Genomic DNA, 10729 nt, shown 5'->3' with positions numbered 1-10729 from the left:
TTCTGCCGCTGGCCAATGAGCGAAGACCTCTGCTCCAGAATAGTGCTTTTACGTCATAAAGGAAAAGACATTAAACGCGCTTCCGGTTTGCACCATCAAATTAAAAGCACCGCCACGGGCGTTAATTTGGATCGTCAGGAATGAATAGGCAACGTGCTAAACGCTGTTAGAACAATTAAATATGATTTTTTTAAATGTATGCAATGTGTTAAAATGAACAAAGCAGCTCGCGAATGATAATTTAATGCAAATTCATGAAGGGGAAGTAAAGAAAGCATTTCATCTTGATTAATGACCACAGAGAGCTGCAGCCTCCCTCCTGCGTGCTGTGGCGGTGGCGATGTGTCATTTTCTTCTCTAAATCACCCATACAGGTAAATTACCTCACTTTAGCCCATTTGAGCCAAACATGGAGTGGTTTTCCCACCCTTACACTAAATATTTAGTGTTTCTCTGTGGTTAATTAATCAGTACATATCAGATCAATAACCACATGGTATACTAAATATGTATAAATCAATATCGGATTGTGACATAAATAGAGTAAACCCCATCTTTTCTGCATCCATCCATGGTTGGCGAAAATCTGTGAGTAATTGATATGCCCATAAAAATGTCTATTTTTGACACACGGCTCAAGCTCTAAATATGCCTCACACATTTATGAAACACATAAAGTATAAATGTACTAAGTATAAAATGTACAGGTTTGAATTTATAAATGATAGTGGAACTTTGTCTTGGCAGCACACAGCTAAGGTGCGTCCGAGGACCGCCGACCATAGTGCGAAATCTCATAAAAAAAAAAAAAAACATGCAAAAGTTGTGGGCTGGTGCATGTATACTGTACATTTTCCCTGTATTATGAGTATGAGAACTCATAGTAATTATTTATAAATATGTACAGTAAATGAGATGTGAATGAGGATGAATGAGATGTACTGTATCTTCTCCAAAAAAAACAGCAAATTTTTGGACAAAAAATGTTTTTTGGAATTTTTTTGGACCTAAAAAAAACCCAAACAATTTGTTTTTTGTTTGTGATTTTGTTTGTCATTTTTAAAACATTTTGTGAAAAAAAATGTTTTGACCAAAACTATTTTTTTGCTATTTTTGTACAAAAACAAATTCAAATTTTTTTTGGTCAATTTTTTTTGTGGATTTTTTTTTGTAAAAAAAAAAATTGGGGGGTGTAAGAAATGTTAACAAAATTTTTACAAAATTTTTCTGTTCAAATGTTTTTGGACCCAAAACAATTGTTTTGACACCACTAAAGAGAGAAAACTATTCCTTTCTGTACACGCCTCCTCCCTTAGAGGATAAATAGATGGCATCTTGCACCAAGTTCTCAGACTAGAGCTGTCCTATCTAGTCCTAGTAGTGTGTCCCACCTAGTCTTTGAGCATGAACTGATGAAGCCTGCTCGGATGAGAGGCGAAACGTCTTCCAAGACAACCTGAACAGTCCAGTTGCGATGGATTCAATGCCCTGAGAATCACGTTAGCGCACTCCCTGTCACCCACACGTCAGAAAACAACGTGATTGTCTTCTCTCTGGAAAACAAGCGGCAGGCTCGTACCAGTGGTTAGTCTGTATTCAATTTTGTGCTTTTAATTTGATGTTTTTGGAAGTGACTTTCCTGAGACTTTCGTTCAGTGCAGTCTGACAAGATGTCAAGCGCCACACTTTTAATGCTTAGGGCGGAAGTGTGTTGTTGGTAGTTGTCCTTCCATCGTGTTTAGCTAGTTCCTTGTTTTTTTTCTGGACAGCGCACTTCCTGCGGTGGCTATTGCCTCATCAGTGTGTTGTAATGGCGGCTTTTAATGTCTTTACACTAGTACTACCCAAAAAGAGTAGACATAAAAAGTGTCAATAAGCCATTTAAGACGTGAATAAAATTCCTGCGTGTCACAGTAAATGTGTTCCCTAGTAGATCTTAGTGGCGGGCGGACAGTCGACAGACGTCGGAGGCTCAGAATTGAGTTTTAGCTTTTTGTGAGTTATGGCCCCAATAGTAGCCTGTGTTATTATTACGATGATTATTGTTATAATAATAATAATAATAATAATATTATTATTCCTGTTGTCAGATCATTTAAACATGCAATAAATGCCTGTTTTGGTGATTGCGTCATTTATTGACACCCGGTGGCCAATGCAGAATACTACATTCACAATTAGAACGTTTCTTCTGCCTTGTATTTCTATTTTAGTTCATTCAATAAGTACAATTTGCTGAAATATGCATTTTGAAAAACTAATAATAAGCCGCATTCATCCACGAAACAGCCGTCATTAATTACTTTTTGAAAAACCGCAATGTAGCGATGGACGACTGTATGTGTATTTGGGTTGTGAACGATAAACCGATGGGACCGACTATCCGGTTTGACAAGCAGGCCTCCTGGATCGATTAGAATCAGCCATAAATCCTGAGATTAATTAATTATAGCGACATGCACCAATAATTAATCATTTATTATCTATTATTTTCTTTTTTTATTATTTAAAATACTATTTTAATGTATTTTATATGACTTTGTCCTTTTCTTTACTTGTTGTACAGTACTTTAGCTTGGCTATATTGGAAATCACTCCCGCAACCTCGATATACTTCAGGGTTCAAAATAAATACATTGATTATGAATGTATTTAAATTAATAATTTATTTAATTAATTCAATGTATTGTATTCTTTATGCTATAATATGAAATCCACTACTTTTTCAAATTTACCAGTCACATAGTGTCGGCATCGAATCGGTATCGCTGATGCCAGCCTGAATGTTACTCAGTATCGATGTACGACGGCGTATTAGGGCTACATTGAAAAACATTTTTTTCTGACATTTCAAGAATGAAGTCAGAAAATTTACGAGACTAAAGTAGTAAATTTGCCAATAAAGTTGTAAATTTGTGAGAAAAAAAGTTGTATATTTCCGAGAATAAAATAATAAATTTACAACTTTTTTCGCGAAAATGTACGGCTTTTTTCTCATAAAATTATGACGTAAAGACTTTAAATTCAGTAAATTTACGAGAATAAAGTCGCACATTAATGGGAAAAAAGTCGTAAAAGTACGATGTTTTCTTCGTAAGTTTAGGAGAAACAATGCAAACTAATAAACCCAAAAAGTCGTAAATTTACGAGAAAAAAGTTGTACATTTATGCGGAAAAGTTTTTACGAGTCGTAAATTTACAACTTTATTCTCGTAAATGTACAACTTTTTTTCTTGTAAATGTCCGACTTATTTGGTTTAAATTTATAAGAAAAAAGTCATAAATTTACATCTTTTTTCTCATAAATGTACAAATGTTTTTCTTGTAAATGTATTGGTTTATTAGTTTGCATTTTTTCTCATAAATTTACAAAGAGAACGTTGTAAATTTACGACTTTTTTCCCATAAATGTATGACTTTATTCTCAAAAATTTACTAAATTTAAGAGAAAAAAGTCGTAAATTGACGACTTTTTACTCGTAATTTTAGAAAAAGTCATAACTTTATGAGAAAAAAGTTGTAAATTTCCGAGAATGAAGTCGTGCATTTACGACTTTTTTCTCATGTAAGTTGTAAATTGACAGCTTTTTCCTCGTAAATTATGAAAAAGTCTTAACTTTATGAGAAAAAAGTTGTAAATTTAATTTGTAAATTTTCCGAAAATAAAGTCGTAAATGTACGACTTTATTCTCGGAAATGTACAACTTTTTCTTGTAAATTTACGACTTTAGTCTGCGAATTTACTGCTTTAGTCTCGTAAATTTACGACTTTATTCTTGAAATGTCAGATAATTTTTTTTTAAATGTGCCCCTGATACTTGATACCGCTTGCATCGGCGATACGACTTTATTCTCGTAAATTTACAACTTTATTCTTGTAACGTTAGATAATTTTGGTAAAAAGACAAAAAAGGAATAGAGAAAAAGTCATAAATGTAAGATTATGACTTTATTCTGAAGTCGTAAATTTAAGATAAAAAAAGTCTTAAATTTAAGAGAATAAAAGTTGTACATTTACGACTTTATTCTCAAAATCTATGATTTTTTTTGAGTGGTATCGCACGTCACACACAATGAGCGACCTCATTTCGAATTCTGGAGCCTCTGCTCCGGAATAGTGTTTGCCATGTTATCACTGAAAAGAGAGAAAATGGGTTTCCGGTTTGCACTGCGAAATGAAAAGCACCCGCAGGGGGCGTTAATTGGATCATGCTAATCAGGAATGAGTGTGCAAAACATGCTAAAAATTAAATTTGGTTTTACAAAATATATAGAATATATAAGATGAATAAAGCAGCGCGTGGATGATGATTTAATGCACATTCATGAAGGGGAAGTATAGAAAGCGTTTCATCTTGATTAATGACCACAGGGAGCTGCAGCCTCCCTCCTGTGTCCTGCGGCGGCGGCGATGTGTCATTTTCTTCTCTAAATCATCCATACAGTTAAATTACCTCACTTTAGCACATTGGAGCCAAACATGGAGTGTTTTCCCCACCCTTACACTACATATTTTGTATAGTAATCAGTAATTATCAGCTCAATATCCACATCGTATACTAAAAATTTGTAAATCAATATTGAATTTGCCCTCAACTGTCTCATTCAGTGACGCTCCTCCCCTCCCCAATAATTCATTTGCGTGCAGATCAATAATCGGATTGTGGGGAAATGAATGAAGAAGAGTCCGCGGCGAATGAGAGACGAAGGGGAGGTGATGAGGAGGGTGCACACCAGCACCAGCAGCATCATCAGCATCCGAGTGAGGACTGGAGGACAAGAACTTGTAAGAAGCGGAGCTTGCAGGAGACACCAGTGCAGATAGATCGATGCTCGGCGCCCTCTGAGAGCACACAAACACACAGAAAGAGCGCGGCTGCGGACGTTTTGGAGGAAAGACGACACGATGATTGCCACAACTCAACAAAACATGACCACGGAGCTGGTAGGCGTCCTCATTTTCCTCGTTCTGTGCGGTTGCTCACAATTCCCGGATTCCTTCTTGATACCGATATGAATTTTTAACGATATGATCATGCAGTGTAATCCATTTTCTTCATCATGAGCAGCGTGATGCACCTCCAGGATGGTGTCACACAGCACGCACAAGATGCCTTTTAATGAGGTGTAACCACCCATGAACTCGTTTGCCCGCTCCACTGTGACTTGCAGTGCAGTGGCTGCAGGGTGGTTGTTTACTCAACTGCAGAGAGTACAGGGTGGCTCAAAAATGCATATTTATATTTTAAAAATGTACTAAAAGTGTTCATTATTGCACAAAAAATAATTATGCCACATGATGTGCTGTATTATACGTATTATATAGCCTACTGTAAAAACTTTCTCTCCAACTTTCTTTCTCCCTCCTTTTTGTCCCCCCGCCACAAATCTTTTCAGGTAATTTTTTTCTCAAAGGAATTCAATTTTTTAAACAATTTTTGTGTTCACAAGAAAACCTGCCCATTTGTGCTTTTCCGCTCCAAAAAAAAGTCGGCAATAATTTGTAAGTGATAATTAAGCATTGTGTGTATAAGACAGATAATACAGCACATAAAATAAAATAAAATAAAATAAAATAAAATAAAATAAAATAAAATAAAATAAAATAAAATAAAATAAAATAAAATAAATTTTAGGGCATGTTGGCCACACAGTCAAGAGATGTGAATATGTGCCCCACGATTGGCTGGCGACCTATCCAGGGTGTACCCCGCCTCTCGCCCAAAGTCAGCTGGGATAGGCTCCAACACACCCCTGCGAGCCCAGTGACGATAAGGGGCATAGAAAATGAATGATAATTTAATTAAATATACAATTTCTTCTCTGAAAATATACAGTAGATCCGTGCACAGCCCTCAAAATTTGCGGATTTTTCGGTCAACAATTAAAAAAAATATAAAAACACATCTCATTCACCATAAGTGGGTAATAATTTATAAATATGTGATAATACACGTCAAATGTGTAGCATACATTTGTCACTGTCAAAAAGCCCACAATTTTTACATGTTTATGTCTTTATGCTTCACTGATGTTTTTTGTCAAGCGTTGCGATTTTGCACTTTGTTCAGTGGTCCTTGAATGCACCATCGTTGCAAAAGTTTGCTTGGCTGTGGAAGCACAAACTTATGTATATATATATATATATATATATATATTTATATATAAATTACTCATTTATAAGGGAAGTATGTGATTTTGTGGTCTTATTTAGTGCAATTTTGATATTTAATTTTAATGTATGCATTACTTGTATGCATGCAGTCATGGTCTTCCTCATTTTCTTGACAGAATGCCTTAATAAAGTCCTCTAAAATGCAATTTGGACATGTAATTATGTGTGCTAATGTTTCAAAAGATGACATTGGCAATTTAAAAAAAGAACAAATACTGTACATTTGCTTGGTTTGACATAAATATGAAATTATAAATAAATAAAATACATAAATGAAAGCATGAATTGGAAAAAAGGTAATAAAAGTATAAAAAAATAAGTAAATCAAAATGATAGTTTAATTAAAATAATAAAAGTGTAAAAAATAATTAAAAATAAATAAAAATAAAAATGACTTAAATAAAAGTGAGTCGCGACTAAATGACCTTTGGAAAATGTCGGTCCCAGGATGAGACCAGTTGGGAAGCCCTGCTGTATGTGGTGGCCAACTGCCACACAGATCAAGCCTTGAAAAAAAAGTGCCCTGTGCTGGATGTGGTGGGGCAGTGACCCACCACCAAAGATGTAAGTGGAATGAAAAAAAAAATGTCATTCTGCACCTAAATTCAGTTGACTTCAGTTGTGTCCCCTATGAGGGTTGCAAAATTGCAGGTATTTAAATGAAACCCAATTTGAAATAGTTTTAAATTATTTAATATTTTAAATTAATTTATTAAATTTTTTGTAAATGTAATAATAAAAAATACAGAATACAAAATATATTGCATATGTGCTTAAAAAAACACAAAAATACAGTACATGACCCATTTTTTCTTTAAAAAATAATTTCTCTTAAATAATTTTATTCATGGGAATGTTTTTTCTCGAGGGAATTTAAATGTTGTGAGGAGAAAAAAAAACATTTTGCGGCAGGCAAAACACAAAATCAGACAATAAATCAATGACAGCGTCTATGTTTTTTATTAGCATGTTTGGCTGTGGTATGAAGAATTTCCAATGAATTCCTTTCGTAATTGTTCAACCAAATTGTACAGCCAAATATTTCTAAAATTCCGCAGTTTACCTTGGAAAATTTCTGTAATTTTATTCAAATTGACTTTTTTTAATTAAATGAAAAAAGGCACTTTTTTTGCGCTTGGAGGTGCTGTAACTTTTATTCATTTATTTGTTTCAAAGTAGTTCATTTGCAATCACATTGTTTATAAGGTCCATTACAGAGTTTCTGGGCAATCCGCGGTTTAATTTTTCCATCCAAATAACAGCAATCAAAAGCTTTTTAGGCGTGACAGAGGTGATAATAATATTGATTATACTGGGCGGCAGTGTGTGTAGGGACTTTCCTCTGGTAATGTGTGGAGAATTCCTCTTTGTGAAGTATGGGTGGGGAGAAAAAGTTAAGCAAAAGTTTCTAAAGCTGTGTGAGTAAAGCCCCTGTGTCCCTGCAGTGCAAGTGCATCACTTTAGAAGCTTGCCAAGTGCACTAATTAACACATCTTATCAAAGTCTACCCCCTCCCCCTCCTCCTGGTGAGATCAACAGCGAGAGAAGTCCCACTGGAGACGAGGCTTGGAAACAAATGACATGTAACCTCAGCCGCAGCCTTGCCAACCGCTACGTGAAGTCACACGGCAGAGGACCCTTGTGTTCTGTTGCACCGACGTGATGACATCGCAGGCAACCTTGGAGGAGAACCCGGGGAAGAATCCTGCAGGCTTTGTTGTCTCTCAGAGGGCTTGGGGGGCTGGAAAAAGTTGCAACATCTCTCGCTACCGCCGCAATCAATAAGAAGACTGATGGGGCAAAGGGCCTTGGGGGCTTGCATCACTGTCCCCTTTGCAAATTGTCACATTGTGCAGAGAAATAGCGTCGCAAAGCTACTTAAGCCAGACTGACGACACAAACTGTTTAAAAGGAATTGTCTGACGTGAATATCAATACTATTTCAATTATTTGTCACGCAAAAGTGACTTCTTAGTGGTGTTTATGAGCACCAAACGTGATCAAAATCTTATCATATCCCTTGCTTGCTCCACTGTTGAGAAAAGACGCACTGGAAAGCTCGGAAAATGATCTTCCTTATGGACACGATAATGCCTGTGACCTGTCCCTGGCTTGACGAGGCCGCCCCCGTGTATATGCCCACCAAAAAAAGGCTTCGCTACACATCTTATAATAAGCAGACACACAAAACCGCATGCTCCCAGTAGGGCTTACTAGAAGCACTTCCTCTAAATTACAGCATCCAGGCTAGATTTTGGAAAGCATCTTGGAAATATGTCCGAAACGGGACCTTTAAATGCAGGATTTTCCACCTTTGTCCGTGCATTGCTGTTCTGTATACAGTAATCCCTCCTTTATTGGGGTTAATTGTAGAATTCCTTCTTTATAAATGGAATATTTTCATAGCTATGGCATAGAAAACCTGTTTGCGATCTTCTAAATCCGCTTTTTAACATTATTAGAGCCTTGTAGACATGAAATAACACCCCTATAGTTTACTTTATAGTTTACTTTACACCCCTATCACCCGATAAAGTATATATAATCAGAGAAAAGTCTGTGACGTCGGTGGTTGAGTGTCTTGTCGTGGTATTACCTGTAACCTGTTTCCCACACATGGGTTATGGCTGCAACATGATGATGACAATGATTATGTTATTATTATTGTGCCTATTGGGAGATCAAGTGCTTTTGTGCTTGAATACGGCTTCCAATTAGTCAAAACATATGCAAATTTAAGCAAATGTTTATGTTTTTCTGGTCTAAATTAAGCATTTTCATCCATAAAAGTGGCTAAATGACATAAAAGGACATAAAAAGACAAATATAAGGCATTTGTTGATAAAATGTAGTGTTCTACACTGGTCACGAGATGTCACTAGTTACACATACACCAAACTTGATTGCCAGAGCAACAGGCTTTTATTGCAGCTTTGAATGATCTCACCTTAGGCACAATAATAACTTCATAATCATAATAATAATAATAATAATAATAATAACACGGGCTACTTTTGTGGCGGTAATCTCACTAAAACTCAATTCTGAACCCCTGTCGTCGCTTCCTGCCCACACGTCCGGAGCACATTTATTTATGTCTTAAATGGCTTATTTTCTCTTATTATGTCTTCTGTATTGGTTAATAGGAGTGTAAAGGTGACTATAGGGGTGTTATTTCATGTCTAGAGGGCTCTAATCATGTTTAAAACCGTATTTAGAAGGTCGTAAACAGGTTTTGGCCATAACTACAAAAATATTCCATAAAAATTACGGAGTTAGGCCTATTATGCATTTTTAAAGTTGCATATTTAAGCAAACGTTATGTATTTTTTTGTCTAAATTAAACATTTTCAAGTATAAAAATGGCTAAATTAAGTAAAATATAAATATAAGGCATGCAGAAGACGCATACAAAGACATGTTGTGACATGTACTATTCTACTAGGTGTCAGTAATGTTCCTGTATTGTTTGATGAGACACACACACTTTTGACACACTTGATCGCCGGAACAACGGGCTTTTATTGCAGGTTTGAATGAGCTCACAAGAGACACAATAATCTGTCGAACAAATCCCCAATAAAAACACGGGCTGCTGTTGCGGCTATAACCCACGGCAAGATGAAACTCAACTCTGAACCCCTGACATCACTTCCTGTGCGCTACTTACTCTGCTCCCCTAGAGAACACATTTATAGCAGCAGACACGAGCACGAGTCTTATTTAAATGGCTTATTTTCCCTGATTATGTCTCCTATACTAGGTAATAGGAGTGTAAAGGTGACTTATAGGAGTGTTATTTCATGTCTAGGGGGCTCTAATAATGTTTACAACCGTATTTAGAAGGTCATAAACAGGTTTTCTCTGCCATAACTACAAAAATATTCAATTTATCAAGAAGGACTCCTACGTTGCGGGAATTCACTTATCACGGTCGGATTGGAACCATATGACCGCGATAAATGAGGGATCACTGTACTTCATTCCAGAGAGTTTAAAGAAAACTTTCACCATTGAAAGTTATCAAAACAGTATTATTTTAGGCTGAATTTGTTTTTATGGTTATAAATAATATTTGTATTTTGTTTTATTAGTAGTATAATATTTTATTGTTATTGTTGTAATATTTATATTAAATGAATTCATTTATAGTTAATAAAAAACAATGTGATTATATTAAACATTTAATATTTAATCATTATTTTCATTTGAATTATATCCATTTTCTATTTTGTAAATGCTAATTCCGTGTCATGGTTTTTGGGAATGAAAATCCGGTCCATCGTAAGTTTGATCATGGCGGCAAAAGGCCTCTGCTGCGTTATCTGTCCAGAAAAAAGAAAAAGCCCCCCCCCACCTCAGGGCAAAAAATACAATCACCCGAGTTAGCTGCACTCTGTCTTCACACGGCACGGAGGCAAGATGGCAAGACGGTGCGCTCATGTTCTTCTTGATGGAATAAAAGAATCGCCGCGATGCGAATCAATATCACACCGCCGCTGCCGCCGCCGCATCTCATTAAGCCAGCGCTTCAGTCGGCGTTTCTTTCCAAAC

The 10729-nt window shown here is 36.0% G+C and overlaps 1 protein-coding gene across 1 annotated transcript in view; it reads left to right on the top strand.

Annotated features, from left to right (window-relative positions):
- Positions 1 to 4664: 4664 nt before the first annotated feature.
- LOC129186018 (inactive dipeptidyl peptidase 10) overlaps positions 4665 to 10729 on the top strand; it is a 49637-nt gene continuing 43572 nt past the window's right edge. Inside the window, exon 1 of the mRNA XM_054783812.1 lies at positions 4665 to 4945. Coding sequence (XP_054639787.1) covers positions 4907 to 4945 — 39 coding nt within the window. The 5' untranslated portion in view covers positions 4665 to 4906. The remainder of the gene's footprint in view (positions 4946 to 10729) is intronic.

This window comes from Dunckerocampus dactyliophorus, chromosome 1, assembly GCF_027744805.1.
Source record: "Dunckerocampus dactyliophorus isolate RoL2022-P2 chromosome 1, RoL_Ddac_1.1, whole genome shotgun sequence".
Taxonomy (NCBI): Eukaryota; Metazoa; Chordata; class Actinopteri; order Syngnathiformes; family Syngnathidae; genus Dunckerocampus; species Dunckerocampus dactyliophorus.
Note: the sequence above shows the minus strand (reverse complement) of the source record. Positions and strands in the feature narration are given on the sequence as shown.